The sequence below is a fragment of the Strix aluco genome, chromosome 27 (assembly GCF_031877795.1).
Source record: "Strix aluco isolate bStrAlu1 chromosome 27, bStrAlu1.hap1, whole genome shotgun sequence".
NCBI classification, from domain to species: Eukaryota; Metazoa; Chordata; class Aves; order Strigiformes; family Strigidae; genus Strix; species Strix aluco.
In genome coordinates this window covers 7,309,704-7,329,617 of record NC_133957.1, presented here as the reverse complement: position 1 = coordinate 7,329,617, position 19,914 = coordinate 7,309,704, and the positions used below count along the sequence as shown (strand labels likewise).

The 19,914-nt window shown below is 55.3% G+C and overlaps 1 protein-coding gene and 1 pseudogene across 1 annotated transcript; one reads left to right on the top strand and one right to left on the bottom strand.

The window, feature by feature from the left end:
• Window positions 1-1,169: 1,169 nt before the first annotated feature.
• On the top strand, window positions 1,170-8,853 carry LOC141915853 (hydroperoxide isomerase ALOXE3-like). The gene is made up of 13 exons (XM_074807737.1): window positions 1,170-1,423; window positions 3,416-3,614; window positions 4,218-4,299; window positions 4,372-4,494; window positions 4,604-4,707; window positions 4,803-5,125; window positions 5,204-5,407; window positions 5,501-5,587; window positions 6,322-6,491; window positions 6,585-6,706; window positions 6,805-6,905; window positions 7,888-8,058; window positions 8,262-8,853. Exons 1-13 carry the CDS (start codon window positions 1,286-1,288, stop codon window positions 8,439-8,441), a joined length of 2,004 nt encoding a protein of 667 aa, XP_074663838.1. The 5' UTR covers window positions 1,170-1,285; the 3' UTR covers window positions 8,442-8,853.
• Window positions 8,854-14,969: 6,116 nt separating this feature from the next.
• On the bottom strand, window positions 14,970-19,617 carry LOC141915822 (serine-rich coiled-coil domain-containing protein 1 pseudogene; annotated as a pseudogene).
• Window positions 19,618-19,914: the final 297 nt, after the last annotated feature.

Below are 19,914 nucleotides of genomic sequence, written 5' to 3'. Positions count from 1 at the left end.
CAGCCTCCCTTGAGCAGCCGCTGACATGGGGGCGGTGGCTGGTAAAGAATTTCGCCAGACTGTGGGTATCTCCAGGCTGGCTTTAGTAACAACTCGGAGTTGGGCCAACACGTCAGGGAGTGGCCACAGCCAACAAAAAGCACCTTCTATAGACACGATTCTACATAGCGTTACGCAATACAAAGTTTTTTGGTGTTTTCCCACGAATTCTCAGCTCTTCGTGAATTTCAAAAGTCCATTATTCCGCAGCTTCAGCTGATTCCCATCGTTCTGTTCCAATTCTTTCGAAGCCGCTGCTCATTGGTGCACTCTTTGGTCACCATGGTTACTCATCTTCAACAATCTTCATCATAATTCACCTTCAGACTTCTGAGAAAACTCAGGATGTTCTATTTAACATACACTTGATCTATGTCTAGCTTTTCATTACCTAGCCTTCCTAAATTGCTTACTCCAAGATAATCAGTTATTTCTAATCTTTTGTTATGTCTAAAACTTAATACCTAAGACTGATTTTTGTTAATTCAGCTTGACTGGGTTTAAGCCGGCCATGATGAGGGCTGTACAGGGGACAGAGGAGCAGTATTGGCACTGAACTGTCAGTATTGTTCTTCCAGCACCTGTATCCTATTAATTAAACTTAAATTTATTAATTATTCCTACTATTAGTCTCTACATATAATAACACATAATATAATAATATATAATATAATAATATAATATTAATTATTCCTGCTATTATTCTCTACCAATAATATATAATAATATATAATAATATATAATAATATATAATAATATATAATAATAAATATATAATAATATATAATATAATATAATATAATATAATATAATATAATATAATATACCATTTCCTGCTCCTATTCTCTCTATATTATAATATCCTGATAAAAACTCTTCTAAAAACTTGTTCCCCTTACAGCGGCGTGGGCAGGGATGTGGCAGGAGGCAGAGGAGGCCCTGGGGAAGCAGGAGATGCTGAACCATGACCAACACCCCCCGCCTTGGCCCCGTGGCCATCGCTTGGGCAATGTCCCCGTTGGCCACATCCGTTGAGATTAGCTTGGCCGGATGCCACTGATAACGGTCACCTGATAAGAGCTTCTCTTGAGCAGGAAGGACCGGCCACCCGGCTTGTGCAAGAGCTTTGCGGTGTGCAAAGCCCCCAAATCGGCAGGTTTCCACCCCAAAAGCCCTCACTCTTACAGCTGGTGGCTTTTTGGAGGCTTCTCTTGGCCGTCGCTGTGTGTCCGCAGGGCAGCTCGTCATGGCCGTCTACAAGGTGAAGGTGGCAACAGGGGATGTTCTCCAAGCTGGGACCAGCAACTCCATCTCCATCACCTTGGTGGGCAGCCGCGGTGAGAGCTGCCGGAAGAACATCAGCGCCTTGTTCCTGCAGGGGATGGTGGGTGCGGGGACGGGGACATGAGGGGTGGCAGGGGCTGTCCCAGGGGTCCTGGCGTGGGGTTGGCTGGAGGGGGTGGGAGAAGGGCTGGGTCATCTTCAAGTTTTGGGGGCGATGGGGGGAAAGGGGTCCTGGGGGGGGGAGGAAAAGGGTCTTGGGGGGTGGTGGAGAAGGATCTGGGGGGATGGTGGGAAGGGATCTTGGGGGTGGGGGAAAGGGATCTGGGGGGTTGGAGGAAAGCGGTCCTGGGGGGGTGGTGGGAAGGGGTCTTGTGGGGGGAGGAAAGGGGTGTTGGGGGGTGAAGGAAAAGGGTACTGGGGGGCTGGAGAGAAAGGATCTGGGGGCGTGGAGGAAAGGGGTCCTGGGGGGTGGAGGTAAGGGGTCTTGGGTGGGGGATGGTGGGAATGATGTTGGGGGATGGAGGAAAAAGATCCTGAGGGGGATGGTGGGAAGAGGTCCTGGGGGGGGGGGGGGGAAGGTATTGGGGGGGGGTGGAGGAAAAGGATCTTGGGGGGCCAGTAGGAAGGCGTCCTGGGGGATAGTGGGAAGGAGCCCTGGGGGTGGGGAGGAAAAGGGTGTTGAGGGGCTGGAGAAAAAGGATCCTGAGGGGGAGGGTGGGAAGGGGTCCTTGGGGAGGGTGAATGGGGTCCTGGGGAGTGGTGGAGAAGGATCTTAGGGGGATGGAGGAAAAAGGAGGGGGGGTGTGTGGAGGAAAAGGGTTTTGGGGGGTGGAGGAAAGGGGTCCTGGGGTGTATGGTGGGAAGGGGTCTTGGGGGCAGAGGAAAAGGATCTGGGGAGGGAGAAGAGGGATCTTGGGGGTGGAGGAAAAGGGGTACTGGGGGGCTGGAGAAAAAGGATCTTGGGGGGGGATGGTGGGAAGGATGTTGAGGGATGGAGGAAAAAGATCCTGAGGGGGATGGTGGGAAGGGGTCCTGGGGGGGGCGGGGGGAAGGGTATTGGGGGGGTGGAGGAAAGGGGTCTTGCGGGGTGGAGGAAAGGGGTCCTGGGGTGCTGATGGGAATGGGTCTTGGGGGGGGAGGAAAAGGGGTATTGGGGGGCTGGAGAAAAAGGATCTTGGGGGGATAGTGGGAATAGGTCTGGGGGTGGGAGGAAAGGGGTCCTGGGGAGGGAGAAAAAGGATCTTGGGGGGATGGAGGAAAAAGGAAGTGGAGGAAAAGGGTCTTGAGGGGGGGGAAAGGGGTCCCTGGGGGGGGAGGAAAAGGGGTATTGGGGGGGTGCAGAAAAAGGGTCCTGGGTGGGGATGGTGGGAAGGATGTTGGGGGGGATGGAGGAAAAAGATCCTGAGGGAGATGGTGGGAAGAGGTCCTGGGGGGGGGGGGGGGAAGGGTATTGGGGGGGTGGAGGAAAAGTATCTTGGGGGGCTGGTGGGAAGGGGTCCTGGGGGCTGTAGGGTAGGAGTTCTCGGGGGGGGGTAGGAAAAGGGTGTTGGGGGGCTGGAGAAAAAGGATCCTGAGGGGGATGGTGGGAAGGGGTCTGGGGGGAGGGGAGAGGAAAGGGGTCCTGGGGAGTGGTGAAGAAGGATCTGGGGGGATGGAGGAAAAAGGTGGGGGGGGGCGTAGGAAAAGGGTCTTGGGGGGGGAGGAAAGGGGTCCTGGGGGGGGTGGTGGTGGGAAGGGTGTTGGGGGGATGGAGGAAAAAGATCCTGAGGGGGATGGTGGGAAGGGGTCCTGGGGGGTGGGGGAAAAGGGTATTGGGGTGTGTGGAGGAAAAGGGTCTTGTGGGGGGAGGAAAGGGATCCTGGGGGGCTGCAGGACCTGAGTTGTGGCAGAGGAAGGAAAAGCGTCAGGGGGGGGATGGAGGAACAGGGGTCCTGGGGGGGGGGTCTTGGGGGGATCGAGGAAGTGGATCCTTGGGGGCTGTTCTGAGCCCCCACCCCGCTGGTGGGGAGCACCCGTGTCCCCCAGGGCCACGCTGGGGTAGCTGCCCCCTCCCCCCCCAAGCTGTTCACCCCCTCCCTCCCCCCCTGCCCAGGAGAAGCAGCTGAGTGTTCGCTGCGACCGGGACTTGGGGCCCATCGTCCTCATCCGCCTGCACAAGTGGCGCCTCTTCCTGGAGGACGCCTGGTTCTGCAAGGACGTCCGCGTGACGGCCCCCGACGGGACCCTCTACCGCTTCCCCTGCCACCAGTGGCTGGAGGGGGTCATCACCTTGGAGGTCCGGGAGGGCTCAGGTAGGACCCAGCCCATCCCCAACCTCCTCTGCTGAGCTGGGTGGGGCCCAACCTTGACCACACTTTGATGAGTGGGTTCAGTTTTGGGCCCCTCACTACAAAAAGGCCATTGAATGACTCGAGCGTGTCCAGAGAAGGGCAACGGAGCTGGTGCAGGGTCTGGAGCACAGGTCTGATGGGGAGCGGCTGAGGGAACTGGGGGGGTTTAGTCTGGAGAAGAGGAGGCTGAGGGGAGACCTCATGGCCCTCTGCAACTCCCTGAGAGGAGGGTGCAGAGAGGGGGGATGAGTCTCTTGAGCCAAGGAACCAGCACCAGGCCAAGAGGGAATGGCCTCAAGCTGCGCCAGGGCAGGGTCAGACTGGCTCTTAGGAAGGATTTCTTTGCAGAAGGGGTTGTTGGGCGTTGGAATGGGCTGCCCAGGGCAGGGGGGGAGTCCCCATCCCTGGAGGGGTTGAAGAGTCGGGTTGAGCCAGCGCTGAGGGATCTGGTGGAGTTGGGAACGGTCAGGGTGAGGTTCATGGTTGGGCTGGAGGAGCTTCAAGGGCTTTTCCAACCTGGAAGACTCTGTGATGATTCTGTGACCCCTCCTTCCTCCTTTCCAGGGAAGAAGCTGGTGGACGATGAGTTGGAGATCCTCAAAGAGCATCGGCGGGAGGAGCTGAAGGCGCGGCAGGAGGCTTACCAGTGAGAGCGGGGACGTAGGGATGGAGGCCCACCATGGCCAGGGTGATGCTGACAGGTATGTCCTCCTCCAAGGTGGAAGACCTTCGCTGAGGGTTGGCCCCGTTGCCTCAACGTGGGCTCCATCTTTGAGCTGGACTCCAATGTCCAGTTCTCCACCGTGAGGGCCACAAACTTCACCGGCGTCCTCGTCTTCCAGTAAGAGACTCCTCAAGGTCGGGGAGGAGCATCACCAGTGCCACCCTGACGCGGGGCTGGGGGGCAAGGGAAGGGGTGGTGGGTGCTGACACCCCCCTCTGTCCCCCAGAGGGGCCTCCCACCTTCTGGCAGGGTTCCTGTTGAGACCCACCTCCTGGAAGAGCCTGGACGAGATGCGCAGCATCTTCTCCCGGACGCAGGGAAGGGAGATCGGTGGGTGCCTCGGGTGTCCTCCCTCACCCCCTGGGGTGAGGAAGGTCCTGCGGCGGGTGGGTGGTTGGGTGCTGACGTCCGGCTGCCCCCTCTAGTCCCCGACTACGTGGCCAGACGCTGGCGAGAAGACGACTTCTTCGGTTACCAGTTCCTCAACGGCAACAACCCCATCGTCATCCGGCGCTGCGCCGCGCTGCCGCCGAAATTCCCGGTGACCCCGGAGATGGTGGCGCCGTCCTTGGGGGGTGGCACCCACTTGGAGAAGGAGATGGAAGAGGGACGAGTCTTCCTCGTGGACTACGAGGTGCTGGAGGGAATCCCCAGCGGCACCATCCACGGGCGCCAGCAGCATGTGGCCGCCCCCCTCTGCCTCTTGCACCAGGGCGCCGACGGGCTCCTGCGCCCCATCGCCATCCAGGTAGGGGTAGCCCCTCCCATAAATCCCAGTGGACAACGCCACGGGGATACTGGTTGAACTGGTGGGTGTGTCCTACAGCTCAGCCAAACGCCGGGCCCCGCCAGCCCCATCTTCTTGCCGAGCGACGGTGAGTGGGATTGGCTGTTGGCCAAGACGTGGGTGCGCAACGCGGACTTCTACAGCCACCAGCTCCTCACCCACCTCCTGAGGACCCACCTCTTCGCCGAGGTCTTTGCCGTCGCCACCCTACGCCAGCTGCCCTCCTGCCACCCCCTTTTCAAGGTAAGGTCCCACCTCAGGGCCACCCCCCCTTGTGTGTCCCATCACCCCCGGGAGGTCCCTGGTCATCTCCAAGCTCTTGGTTGCCACCTCCAGCTCCTCGTCCCCCACTTCCATTTCACGTTGCACATCAACACCTTGGCCCGGACCGTCCTCATCAACCCCGGCGGCGTCATCGACAAGGTCAGCCCCGGTGACTGGAAGCACTGGGGTCTGCTGGGAGCACTGGGAGGGCACTGGAGTGTACTGGAAGCACTGGGGGGCACTGTAATATATTGGGGGGAACTGTAGTATACTAGGGGAACTGGGGAGCGTAGAGGACCCTGGGGGACACTAGAGAGTATGGGGGGGCACCAGGGAGAACTGAGGGGCACTGGCATCAACTGGGAGCACTGGGAGCGCACTGGATTGTACTGGAAGCACTGGGGGGCACTGTAGTATACTGGGGGGCACTGGGGAGCACAGAGCACCCTGGGGGACACTACAGAGTATGGGGGTGGGGCTGGGGAGCACTGGGGTCAACTGGGAGCACTGGGAGGGAACTGGGGTGTACTGGAAGCACTGGGGGGCACTGGTGGTCACTGGGGTGTACTGAAAGCACTGGGGGCACTGGAGTATACTGGGGGGCACTGTTGAGCACTGAAGACCCTGGGGGACACTGGAGAACATGGTGGGACTGGGGACAGTTGGGTACACTGGGGGATACTGGGGGGTTACTGGGTCAGTACTTAGAGTACTGGTGCCCTAGGAGCTCTGGGTAGTACTGGGGTGTATTGGGAGCACTGGAGACCCTGAGGGCCACTGAAGAGCCCACTGGGGGCTGGAACTGCCGTCCACTGGCAGCCGCAGCTTGGAGCTGGGGGCCCAAAGCCGGTGCCTCCTGCCCCGAGCACCCATGGGTGCCCCCTCCCGGCCAGGCCTCGGGGGTCACCTATGAGGGGATGCTGCTCATCGTCCGGCGGGGCCTGGAGAGCGTCACCTACACGTCCCTCTGCCTCCCGGACGACATCCGCCACCGCGGCCTGAGCCACCTCCCCAACTACCACTACCGGGACGACGGGCTGAAGCTCTGGGAGGCCATTGCCAGGTGGGACCAGGGGGTGGGTGACAGCTGGCGGCGGTCCCATGGGTGCGCTGTCACCTCACGGTCACACCCCCCCCTCACCCCACCCCACCGTAGTTTTGTCGGTGGAATCGTGGATTTCTACTACGGGGAGGACGCGGCGGTGAGCGGTGACGCCGAGCTGCAGGCCTGGGTGATGGACATCTTCACCAACGGCTTCTTGGGCAGGACCTCCTCAGGTGCCACCGCTGCGGGGGCCACGGGATGTCCCCAGGGGTGGGGTTGGGGGTGGGGACATGCAAGGACAGGTCCCTGATGCTCTTCCCACCCCCCCCAGGTATCCCCTCCTCGCTGCAGACGGTGGCAGAGCTGAGCAAGTTCCTCACCATGGTGATGTTCACCTGCTCGACGCAACATGCGGCTGTCAACAACGGGCAGGTGGGACAGGGGACTTCTGACCCCTCTGCACCCAAAAGATGTCCCCAACCCACCCTGGAGAGATGTGTCCTCCCCCCAACCCCTCTGTGCAGAGGAGGGATGGCCCCATCCTGAGCTGGGGTAGATGTCTGTGTCCCACCTGTCCCCATGCTGGAGGAACATCCCCATCCATCCCCTCTCCATATTAGAAGGATGTCCCCACCCCACCCCACCTCAGGAGAACATCCCCATCCAACCTGTCCCCATGCTGGAGGGACATTCCCATCCATCTCCTCTTCATGCCAGAGGGACATCCCCACCCCACCTCAGGAGAATGTCCCCATCCACCCCATCCCTGTGCCAGAGGGTTGTCCCCATGCCTCCCCTCTCCATGTTGGAAGGATGTCCCCACCCCACCCCACCTCAGGAGAATGTCCCCATCCATCTCTCCATGTTGGAGGAATGTCCCCATCCATCTCCTCTCCATTGCAAAGGGACATTCCCATCACAGGAGAACATCCCCATCCCTCCCCTCTCCATGTTGGAAGGATGTCCCCACCCCTCCTCAGGAGAACATCCCCATCCAACCTGTCCCCATGCCAGAAGGATGTCCCCATCCATCTCTCCATGCCAAAGGAATGTTCCCACCCCACCTCAGGAGAACATCCCCATCCGTCTCCTCTCCATGCCAGAAGGACGTCCCCATCCATCTGCTCTCCATGTTGGAAGGATGTTTCCACCCCAACTTCAGAAGAACGTCCCCATCCAACCTGTCCCCATGCTGGAGGGATGTCCCCATCCATCCCCTCTCCATGTTGGAAGGACACCCCCAACCCACCTCAGGAGAACGTCCCCATCCACCCCATCCCCGTGCCAGAGAGTTGTCCCCATCCCTCTCCTCTCCTCTCCATGTTGGAAGCATGTCCCCACCCCACCCCGGGAGAACGCCCCCACACCCCCGCAGAGGCCTGTCCTCTGCTGACGGTGACCCCTCCCCCCACAGTACGACCTGGGCGCCTACATGCCCAACGCTCCGTCCTCCATGCGCCACCCGCCGCCGCGAGAGAAGGGCAAGGCCTTCCTCCAGCACTTCCTCGACACCGTCCCCGAGGTGGACACCACCGCCAACATCCTGGTGGCCCTCATCCTCCTCAGCTCCCGCCTCAAGGACGTGGTGAGTCCCCTCCCCAAAATGGCAGCTCTTGGGGAGCTGATGAACCCCAAGAGGTGCCCCACAAGCTGCGTGTCCCCACCTTGGCTACTCCCAAGCCCAAGGTGGTGGCCTCCAGCGCTCTACAGCTACCTGGAGGCTCCCAGATGGGTGGAGATGCCTCCTGGTTGATCCTGGGGGGTTCCCCCATCTCTGTGTCCCCCCAGAGGCTGCTGGGACAGTACCCAGAGGAGCGGTTCACCGAGGTGGAACCCCGGCGCCTCATCAGGGCCTTCCAAGGGCGGCTGGAGGAGATCCGGGACCACATCGAGGAGAGGAACCAGTGGGCCGAGCTGAGATACAACTACATGAACCCACTGGAGACGGAGAACAGCATCTCCATCTGAGCCCGGGGGGCCCCGCCCCCCAGCACCCCGCCCCCGGCAGCACCCAGCACCTGAGCACCCAGGACCCCAGCCCCGGCCACCCCCAGCACCCAACTGAGCACCAGCAGCACCCATCACTTGAGAACCCAGCACCCCCAGCACCCAACAACCCCAGGACCCCACACCTGGCCATCCCCATCACCCAACTGAGCATCCCCAGCACCCAACACCCCCAGCACCCCACACCCAGCAGCACCCAGTACCCACTGAGCACCCAGCACCCCCAGGACTCCACCCCCAGCACCCAGCTGAGCACCACCAACACCCATCACCTGAGCACCCAGCACCCCCAGCACCGAACTGAGCGCCCTCAGCACCCCCAGGACCCCACACCTGGCCACCCACTGAGCACCACTAGCACCCATCACCTGAGCACCCATCATCCCAGCACCCAGACACCCCCAGCACCCAGCACCTAACTGAGCACCCCCAGTGCCCATCTCCTGAGCACCCACCACCCTCAGCCCCCCGCCCCGCTTCTCAACCTCACCCCCTCAATAAATGCCAGCTGTCAATCAAACCCTCTCTGCTGGGACACTCCCCCCCCCCTCCCCCCAATCTGGGGACTCCCCAACACCTCCCCTGAGCCCCCGACCCAGAGAGGGGGCTGGAGGGGGGGTGTGTGTGTGCAACTGGGTGATATGATGGGGTGCCCAGTGCTCCCAGCACCCTTCAGTACTTCCCAGTCTCCTCAGTGCTCCCAGTGTCCTCCAAGTACTCCCAGTGTCCCTCAGTGCCCCCCCCCGCAGTCTCCCCAGTGCTCCCAGTGCTTCCCAGTGTTCCTAGTGGTCCCGGTGCCCCTCAATGTCCCCAGTGTCCTCCCAGTGCCCCCCCTCAGTGCTCCCAGCACCCCTCAGTGCTCCTCAGTCTCCCCAGTGCTTGCAGTGTCCTCCCAGTGCCTCCCCAGTGCTCCCCAGTGGTCCCAGGACACCCCAGTGCTTCCAGTGCCCCTCCCCAGTTTCCCCAGTGCCCCCAGTGTCCTCCAAGTACTCCCAGTGTCCCTCAGCGCCTCCCCACAGTCTCCCCACAGTCTCCCCAGCACTCCCAGTGCTCCCCCCACCCCCAGTGCTCCCAGCACCCCTCAGTGCTTCCCAGTCTCCCCAGTGTTCCCAGGACTTCTCCAGTGCTCCCAGTGCCCCCCCAATGCTCCCAATCCCCCCCAGTGCTCCCAGTACTCCCAGTGCCCCTCAGCACTCCCAGTGCCCCCCTGTACTCCCAGTCCCCCCACAGTGCTCCCAGTACTCCCAGTGTCCCCCGTGCCCCCCCAGTGCTCCCAGTGTCCCCAATACTCCCAGTGCCGCCAGTGACCCTCAGTGCTCCAAGTGCTCCCAGTGCCCCCCAGTGTTCCCAGTGCTCCTCAGTGCTCCCAGTGCCCCCAGTGCCCTCACAGTACTCTCAGTACCCCTCAGTGCTCCCAAGTGCTCTCCCAGTGCTCCCAGTACCCTTCCATGCTCCCAGGCCTCCCCCAGTCTCCCCAGGACCATCCTGGTTTCTCCTGGAGCCAGGACAAGCCCCGGCAGCAGCCCCCGACCCTCCCAAGGCGGCTTCGTGCCGAGCGACGCTGGAGCAGGTCGGGGCCCCCCGGGACCCCCCCGGGACCCCCCCAGGAGGCAGCTGGAGGCCTGGGAGCAGCCCCAGGCGCCCCCCAGGCTCCTCCCCAGGGGGTTTGATCCACGCCGGGGGCGAGGTCGTGCCCCGCCTCTGTCACGGGCCCCTGGGGGAGTCGTGAGGGTTCATGCCACGATCTCGGCAGTGAAAAATTGAATTAATCCCCAAAGGGGGTTTTGTCAATCAAAAAGTGACAGTTTATTGTGTTTATTGTGAAGTGGCGCCTAGTAGAGACGGGTGAGAGAAAGGGGAAAAGGGAGTTTAGAGAGAAAAAGGAAGGTTGGAGCTACCGCTGCGGATCTTGGGACGTCCTGACGGCCCCGGGCCCGGCTCACGCTCTGTCGTCGGTCGTGGTGATTCTTGGTGGGGAAACAGCCAATGTTTGTTGCCCAGAAATGATCTTTTTACGCTCAGTGACACCCCTCGTCCTCCTCGGCCTTGGGGGTCTCGACCCTTCTGGGGACCAACTGCGGGGAGCTGGAGGGGAGGGGCGGGGCCAGGAGCCCCATTGGCAGCTGGAGGGGAGGGGGCAGGGCCAGCAGCCCCATTGGGTGCTGGAGGGGAGGGGCGGGGCCAGCAGCCCCATTGGGTGCTGGAGGGGAGGGGCGGGGCCAGCAGCCCCATTGGGTGCTGGAGGGGAAGGGGCAGGGCCAGGAGCCCCATTGGCAGCTGGAGGGGAGGGGGCGGGGCCAGGAGCCCCATTGGGTGCTGGAGGGGAGGGGGCAGGGCCAGGAGCCCCATTGGGTGCTGGAGGGGAGAGGGCGGGGCCAGCAGCCCCTCTGGGCACCGTTCCCGCCCCCAACCAACCCTCTCCCTCAGGCCCCAGAGGGCGGTTCCAGTGCAGCCGCCTCCAGCCGGGAAACGCGCTGTGCTGGCCGGATTTCAGTCACACGAAGCGTTTTTGGCCAAGAAAAGGCCAACGCAGCCCCAGCGCACACTCTGCAAAGCCTGACGCTGGTCCCAGGCCTAAGCTGGGGCAGAGGCGGGCGAGCGCCCTGCAGGAAGGGCTGTGGGTGCCAGCGCCAGCAGGCTCAGGAGCAGCCAGACTGGGCCCTGGTAGCCCCGAGGCCCGGCCGCAGCCTGGGGTTGGTGTATTAGGGAGGGGCTGCAGGTCTCTGGGACCTCCAGAACAGCCAACAGTCGCTTCACCAACGGCCTCCACCTGTACATCAACAGCATTGACCAGGATGTGGCCACTGGGACACCCCAGGGGGGCCATGGGGACACACCCCACATCCCCCAGGGTATCCTGGAGGTCCCCAAATTGTCACCCTGGGCATGGGAAGGGACATGGGGACAACAAGGTGGCTCTGGGGCACATCCCCATCCATTGGCTGTCCCCCACATCGATGCCCCATGACCTTGAGGGACATCAAGGTGGCTCGTAGTGATCTCCCCGTCCTTGGGGTGTCCCCCACGTTGACACCCCATGACTTTGAGGGGACACAGGAGACCCTAAGCTGGCTCTTGGGGACATCCCCATCCTTGGGGTGCACCCCACTTTGATGCCCCACAATTGGGAGGGGACCAGGATGTCCCCGGGGTGTCTGTGGTGACGTCTCCATCCCTGGAGTGTCCCCAACATTGACACCTGTCGCCTTACAGGGCGATTTGGCAGAAGATAAACCCCCTTGTGTCCCAGTTTATCCTCAGGTGTCAGAGGGGTTGGGGGTGGATAAAGATGGCTAAAGAGCCCACCTTGCTGCGTTGCTAGCCAGGGATAAAGAGCCCACCTTCCTACGTTGTTAGCCACGGATAAAGAGCCTACGTTCCTGCGCTGGTAGCCAGGGATGAAGAGCCCACGTTCCTGCGCTGGTAGCCAGGGATCCACACTCTCCCCACTGATTCACAGAAACAGACTCTGCAACTCGAACAGAGTTATTCTGAGGATACTTGAGAGTGTTTCTTGAGGGACAGAACTGAGGAGACAGATTGGGTTGGCTACTCTGTGAGTAATGTATTCTCCTAGAAAACAAGGTTCTCTTGGCTTTTTATGTAAAATTCTTTCTAAGTTGTGACTGTTGCATTCCACCTACATCGTTTCCACAGTGTTATGTGTAGCAGTGATTAAACCTCTTATGTTTCAGAACGTGTAGAATCTGGGAAGAGTTTGTTTCAAGGTAATGCTTTCCTCTGCTGGGTGTATTCTAGTAACCTTAAACCACTTCTGGGTAGTGCCTGGGTTATAGAAATGCCCAATAACCAATTAAATATTGGTAGTTGGGGCTCTGGTTTTGGTGTGCATGTGTATTTTCCAGGTTACATATTGAAAAAGTGGAATCTGTGTTCTTAGACTCCATGGGGTGGGGGGGTGTTTTGGGTTTGTTTGCTGAGGTTTATAAATTGCTGGTATGTTCTAAAGGAATAAATACTCTGTAATATAAATGAGGTGATACCTGAGTACTTCTAGTCTGTTAGAGGGTATCACTGATTTTATGCAGATGTGCTTTATAAATACACAGGCTGTGTGTTCTCCCATGTTACAGTCTGTGCATCTTGGATTTTAATCTTGTCTGCAGAGTTAATGGTGGGGTGATGTGGTTTAGAGAACACTTCTGGGAGAGCTTGTGCTTGATAAACTTCTAAAACCCAACAGTCTAATGCTTATTCCTGGCTAAAAGAAGTTGTCTATGGACTTTGTTGTGGTTGTTTTTACCCCTTTTCAGCTGCTGCCCCTGTGTGCCACAGCGGATATTTGCTTGTAAATGCCTGTCCCTTTTCAGCAGAAGGTGACAATCTTGTCCTATCTGTCCCCCTTTACCAACTCGTCTATTCAAAGCAGGCTAACGAGCTTTCTGCTCCGTGCACAAGTCCTGTGAGTTGTTTAGGTTAATCTTTTCAATTTAAGTCTTTGCTGTGTCAGTTTTTGGCTCGATAAGTCAGTTCAAGTGTCTGATCATGTCGCTCTGTGGGGTCAGAAATATTGACCCAAGGGAAGAAGAAAGAACATGTTGTGAGGAGAGAGGAGGAGGAGATGATTTCTTTCAGTAGCCCCAAGGTGGATCCTGAACCTTATACAGATCAGATCCTTCTCGCTTACTTCAACTGTATTTTCATAGGGTAGTTCTGTGGCAATTAAACAGGTCTAACCCAGGCTGAGGTGATTTTCTCCTTTCGCTCAGAGTCTGTGCTGAATTGGTGCTGAGCTGGATCCGTTTCCTGACTGCTGGAATATGTGCAGGCTCCTGAACGCTGCTGGGGGTGCAGGGGAGAAGCAGAGCCCCAGCCACAGCTGTGGAGAGGTGGGATGACAGACAGCAGGCTGGATTTAGACTGGTTTACAGTGTACCCAGAAACTTGCATCCTTTTCCAGTGTATCCACTGATTTAAGAAAGCTTATGATCCCTGTCTGCAGTTTCTCTGCTTTTCTTCTCCTCCTGCAGTTCTGTGCACTGTGGTGTGTACAGCTGGGTGTGCGTGTCTGCCTGTCCCAGCTGTACACGGGCACCCGTCACCGCGTAGGTGAAACGAGTTCTAGTGACGGACTGAGAGTCTCTGTATTGGGGAGACAGCTTGGAGGTTTTCTGATGGGGAGAAGACGACTATTGGCTTTGTAGGCTCAGCTCTCACCCAGAGAGGGACGCACATTAATCTTACCCCAGGCAGATGTTTTCATGATGCCTGTGTCACAGGCTGAGCTCTCTATCCCAGGGGTATGGGGAAGATGATATGCTCATGGTACTGGTTTGTTATTGCTTAGAATTAATTTTAATATGAATATAGAATTATAGGAGATATTTAGTAGGAATTATATGCTTACATTTATTCTGCATTTGCAGCAACCAAGGCTACTACGAACTCCCCTGTACTGAGGCCGAAGGAATTGGTCAGAATCACCTCGTAGGAACATTTAGAACTTTAGATAACAGACTTCAGATTCAAGATAATCTGGATATCGTGTTTACTTACAAGGTATTTTATGACCTAAAGGAATGCACAGAAATGTCAGAATCCAGAATTAATGGGAACTGGGGGAAGTCGACTGAAGCAACTTGTAAGTTCCTGCCAAGAAACAGCGAAACGAGGCAAAAGGTAATTCCGGCAGGGGGAGATCGTGGCCACCGACTCATTGACCACCAACCCAACTTACACCCCAGACCCATTTCTAGATGTTTCTGGGTCCTACTGCGCCGAATCGGAAATACGAGGAGAATATGTTAATGATTTCCAGGAAATAGTATGTTTATGCATGAATATTTAATGGCTACGTATGAGTAAGCTCCAGGTAAGATGTAGGATTGTGGTGCTTGGTGTGCGTTGTTACTGAGCGCACTCACCCGTGCACCCGGCCGCCAATAAAGAAGTGTCTGCTTATCCGCATCAAACTGCTGTCGGTAAGTTCTTCATTCCGAGTTTTCAGTAACAATTCTGCTTCCCCCCCATCTCCCAGCTCATGAGGTTGGGTGTCCAGGGAACAGCCAGTTCCACCGCTAAAGACTGAGGTGACGTAGGTGTTGAGCTCCTCAGCCTTTTCCTCATCCTTAGTTACCATGTTTCCCTCTGCATCCAGTAAACGAGGGAGATTTTCCCTGATCCTCCTTTTGCTGTTAATGAATTTATAGAAACATTTTTTATTATCCTTAACAGCTGTAGCCAGGTTGAGCTCTAGCTGCGCTTTGGCTCTCCCAATGCTCTCCCTGCATAACTTCACCACATCTTTATAGTCTTCATGAGAGACCTCGCCCCTCTTCCAAAGGTCATTGCTTCTCCTTTTGTTCTTGAGATGCAGCCAAAGGTCCCTGTTTAGCCAGGCCGGTCTCCTTATGTTTCACAACATCATGTCCTGAAAAAATTACCTTTTAATATCTGTAGCTGAGCCTGGATCATATTTTGGAAGCCTGAGACAGCTCGTTGGTTTTTCCCCCCCTTTATTATCATCCATTACCTGTAAAGCTGCTGCTTCTCATTACAGTTACACCAATCACAGAAAAACAGAAACTTAGGCATGTGGAAATAAAACTCACCGTGCTGTTCATTTCTGAAGAGGGTGAGCTTGCTCTCTCTTCCGCAGGCTGTTCAGCTCTTCTGTATTTCCATCCTTCGGTTTATGAGCAGCCGACTGCCTCCAGCAGTACCTTCTGAAGGGGATCTCAGTCGTTTCTCCACAAATCTGCCTTCTCGGTACGGACTGAAGCTGTTGGCAAGGTCAACCACAGAGAAGGAACCAGCAATCATTACAAAGAACTGTTCTCTACAAATATTTTAAGGGGAACACTGCTTTGCTTGAAACGCTTACGCTGAGAGGCGATGGCACAGAGCCTGTTCTGCGGAAAGCAGATCCTGCTCACCCAGATAGAACTGTCCCCTGGGCCACCACGCCCCTGCTCAGCCCCCAGTGACCAGCTACAGCCGAGTCCACGGCTCCTCACAGAATCCAGAGGGACCCTTGCTCCATCCTTTCCTTTCTTCCCTCATTCCAGGACATTTCCAAACTGTAAAATCCACGAGAGAAACTATCGCTTGGCCCACTGCTGCCACAACCCAGCCTGCCCCACCCTGTGTCCAGAGGCGAGTCCGGGTTTTGTAGGGCCAGGTCACAGCTTTGTTATCCCTGCACAGCACAGGGATGCACACTGGGTTTGGTTTCTGTTTGCCCTTCCCAGCTCAGCTCTGCACCCGCACCCCCCAAACCCAGCCTGCAGCCAGCAGGCTGAACGCCAGCCCCCATTACTGCTGTTGAACAGTAACACACCAGGAAAGGGGAGGAAAAGTTACATGTGGAGGTATTAGGGCAGATTTAGAGATGGGGAAAGAGAGAAACATAATAGCATAATGAATGTAACACAGAAAATCTTATCTTCTTCTGCCTTCTGCGAGAGAACAGACATTTTCTCTAAGGCTTTTCAAAAAAATCCCTATCACACAAAAATACATAAAGGCACGCTAAGAAATTGATGGGACATCAACCTGCTCATACATTGATGTCACATCCACAGTACTATCTGTAATGACATCAGCTGTGAATCCTGCTACAGAAAATATCTATTTAAAAAAATGCACAGAAATATTTTTCATCCTCATCTGGTTTTAAACACTATTTTAGCAAAACCAAACGTCCAAGCCAGTCTGTTTGTAACAGATAAAACTACTTATAACCATGTCTTACCGAATGCCATGTAAGGTTTTCCTCTATTTGTTTCATTTCACATGGCAGGATTTTATATCTTTTCTCAATGGTCCTTCTGTACACTTGGCCAGTTTCTGATTTTAAATACATTCTTCATCACACAAGTCAATAAAATTGCATTCTGAACAGCACTATAAAACCGTAACAATTAATCAACTTTTACATATTAGCTCTATTACGTGTTAGCTCTGGTGTTTCTGTGAACGTGAATCCCATTACAAAAACCCCTCTGCCACAGTTCCAACTCCGGTGAGCTGCCTTCCAAAACCACCGAGGGCACATCCAACTGCCAACGGGGGAGTTCCAAACGCCCGGTGTGTTCCCACCATCGCTGCGCGCTGCTCCCTGGCCGCTCTGCAGCACCCTCTGGTAACTCCTGTGCAAAAGGGCGGAGATAAGGGGCTTAGTGAGCAAGCATATAGTCATGCAATTTGCTATAAACATGTCATTATGCTTATCTGTTGGTTGTAAGAAAGAAGTGAGGTACCTCCTAATAAGGGAATAATTCGAAAAGCTGGTTAAAAAGCTGGTTAAAACTAGCTTTGCAGTTTGGGCCACAGCCTGAGGCCTACTGAGACTGTGCAGAAAACAAAGGTAAAAAGTTCAGAAGCGAGGAAGAAGAGGGGCTTCATCCCCAAGATCCCATCTGCGACCACCAGACAGCACTGCACAGACTCAAACAGGAGGAGTTACAGGAGGAGCGAATGGAAATTATTTCCTGGAATTTATTATAATAGAACCTGCCTTTTCTTGGGAAAGTTATGAATATGTAACACTTTACTGTATAAAGCTTCGGGAAGTTTTGCCCTGCGGTGCACATGTTTGGAGGAATGATCCCCCATGCGCCCCCGTGCTGAATAAACACACCTACTCTGAAACCTTCAGGCTTTGGAGTTTTGATTCCGCAAGTCAAGGACGAACTCACCCACAGAGGAGTCAACGCTGCAAGGAAGCCAACGCTGTGCTCAGGACCGCGAACAGACACCGTGACCAAGGTTGTGAGGGAAAGAGGTCCCTTCTGGTGAAAGCTAGGTTAGTGGATTGATTTGACTTTATATTGCCATTTATGGACAAGATATCCAACCAAGCCTTGCAGTGACAAACAATTCAAAAAGCAAGATGGCTTCTGATTGCGTATAATCTGCATGTCTGGATAAATGTCCAAGCACAAAGATGGGTAAGAATTTGTATGAGTTTACACCCTTTCACCTTTTAACACAAACACCAGAAATGAAGTCTTGTTAACTCACACGTTCTGGCCCACCAGATACAGCCTCGGAATTATTCAAGAAAGCACCAGTGTGTAGGTTGGTTTGAGAAAATAAACTGTCAGAGATAAATGCCTTCTGACACGTGTCCTTCACTCAGGGGCCTGGTGCCTTTGTCCATCTGCATCTCTACAGACTGGGGTTTCCAGGCAAAGCCTCCCCACTTGTTAATATTTCCAAATTTCTCTTCATAAGCTAAGGGTCCAGTGGGAAATTTAGATGGTAATTAACTCTCTCCGTTTCACAGAGGACATAATGAGAACTTGCACAATGTTATTTCAGATGGAAGCAGAAACAGGACGTCTCACACTCTGCCACAGAAACAGCTACTCCCAGCTACTCCAGACCATCAGTTGAACAGAGCAAGAGAGTCAGGAAATGTCAAAACCCAGATCAATTCAAGATAAACTGTGTTATCTTTCATAACCAGACTAAAAGAAGGTGCATTTCTCTGGCAATGTTTCCATCTCAAACAATGCAACTATTTGGCTCAAGTCCAAACTAGGCATGTCCCTGAGTCCCAGCTCCAGCCCTCAACAAGAGCCGAGCAGCAGTGCTCTCTCTGAATTCATTTTCCACCACAGGAAGGCAAAGCCATGAACAGCACTGGAGGTTGTTAGCAAACTGTAAAACGGGAGCTCAAAAAATCAGAGACTTTCTGTTTAATTCCTGTAATTTTGGGAGGAGGACACAACGCATAACGTCTGAACTTCCTAGCTAGCACTCGCAACTCTACAAAAACACTTTATGGCCAAACAATTCTTACAGAAGAACTTGAGGCAAACCCCCCCCCACCCAACCCAACAATGACAAGGCCACAAAACGTACCTTTGGAAGGGTTTGTTCCATAGCCCTGTTGTGTTTTACAGGACCGGGGTTCAGAACATGGAACAATCTTAGGCTCCATTACAGAATTGTCTCTCTCGTGTGCCTGGACGGTGCTTTCATTTCTGCCCCCACCCACCCCCTGTGCTTTTGAAGCCAGCGTCCCTGGTTCTTCTCTGTGCTGTAACGCAAAGGTTTCTGAACGTGCATTTCCCGAGTTAATTCCTCCTATGTGCCTGGCATCGCTCACGTGTAGTTCACTGGCTTGCAGCAACACTTCTGTTTGATTAGCAGCTGGGGTTTTGAGTAAGGTATTAGACTCAGCGCTACAGGAGCTTGCACGGCTCACGGGAGATGCACCAGCAGCATGGCCAGCACTGCCCACAATCTCCATTTCCTCACGGGAGCAGCAGCAGGATTAAAGATCTGAGAGGTAGAGCCCTTGTGGCCAAACCCCTCTGTGAGCAGCACCCCAGTCCCGCCGCTGGGCAGAGCATCGACACCCGGAACAGAATCCTCCGTCAGGGCGACAAAGCCGGAGGGGCCTGGGCAGCCGTGAGGTCCCCCGAGAGCAGCGGGGGCTGCAAGGAGCTTCCCACGGCCTCTGTCTCTGGGCCGAGCACAGAGGAGAGGCCTCGGCCGTCACAGGTTTGCTTTCTGCGTGCGATTTAACCTCCAGCAAGCGCCTGGATTGCTGCACAGAGGGAACGGATTGACTCTCCCAAACTGGTCTGGAAAACCCACGGTGTGATGAAAAAGATTTCGGGAGCAGTTTCTCTGTGGATTGTTTGACAGAGTACGGGCTCTGCGCCTCTGCAAGGCCTGGATCGTCACCCTCACTCTTCCCAGAGTTATGCAATTGATAAAGACATTCTTATCAGCTGAGGGCTCCTTCCCTCTTCAAACTCCTCTGTCAAAGACCCTGTTATCTCCTTGCTACATGAGTTGCCAAAGCCAACGGAATGCCTTACTCTGCTTTTAGTGTGTTCCTCTAAGCTCAGGTTTTGAACAGTGCCACGAGAGGACTGGGCACCATTGGAGATGTTGACACTCTGACCAGCCGAGTCAGGCTTCTGCTCACTCCCTCTCTGTTACGGAAGCTGATGGAAGGAGTGTGGAAAATACCCCGGCGCTTGCCTGTGCTCCCTGAGCTGGAGCTAGTGCTGGATGGGAAGGGGGTGTGGACACCAGTGGCATCAGCAGAAGAGGGTGAGGAAGGGAGAGGGAGTCGTGTCTCCGGCTCAAGACTTCTCCTGAATATTGGCAACCGAGATACCAGAGTCGATCGTCTGGATCCTGAGTCCCCCATCAGGGCACAAAGTGTCCGTGGCTCTTCGCAGCCAATGAACTAATCTGGGATGGAAAGAAAAGAAGAGAAAAAATAAATAGATATATAAATGATTCAGCCTCAAAGTCCACTTGAACAGACTTTAAGTCAGCCTAACTACACGAGATGCCAACATCAGTTTTATGTACAGCGGCAAGTTGTTCACTGAAGAGTTTTACTGAAGATTTTTAGAATTTCTAAGGGATGTTCAATAGGCAGCGCTGAAAACCCAGATGTGTCTGAAAACATTCTACAGATGAGAGATACAGTATTATATAT

Excerpts from the sequence above, each read along its gene's own strand:
- LOC141915853 (XM_074807737.1), top strand. The coding sequence starts at position 1,286 with ATGGCCGTCTACAAGGTGAAGGTGGCAACAGGGGATGTTCTCCAAGCT. Across the intron at positions 4,708-4,802 it reads GACGCAGGGAAGGGAGATCG|TCCCCGACTACGTGGCCAGA; the intron begins GTGGGTGCCTCG and ends TGCCCCCTCTAG. Across the intron at positions 8,059-8,261 it reads GCTCCCGCCTCAAGGACGTG|AGGCTGCTGGGACAGTACCC; the intron begins GTGAGTCCCCTC and ends GTGTCCCCCCAG.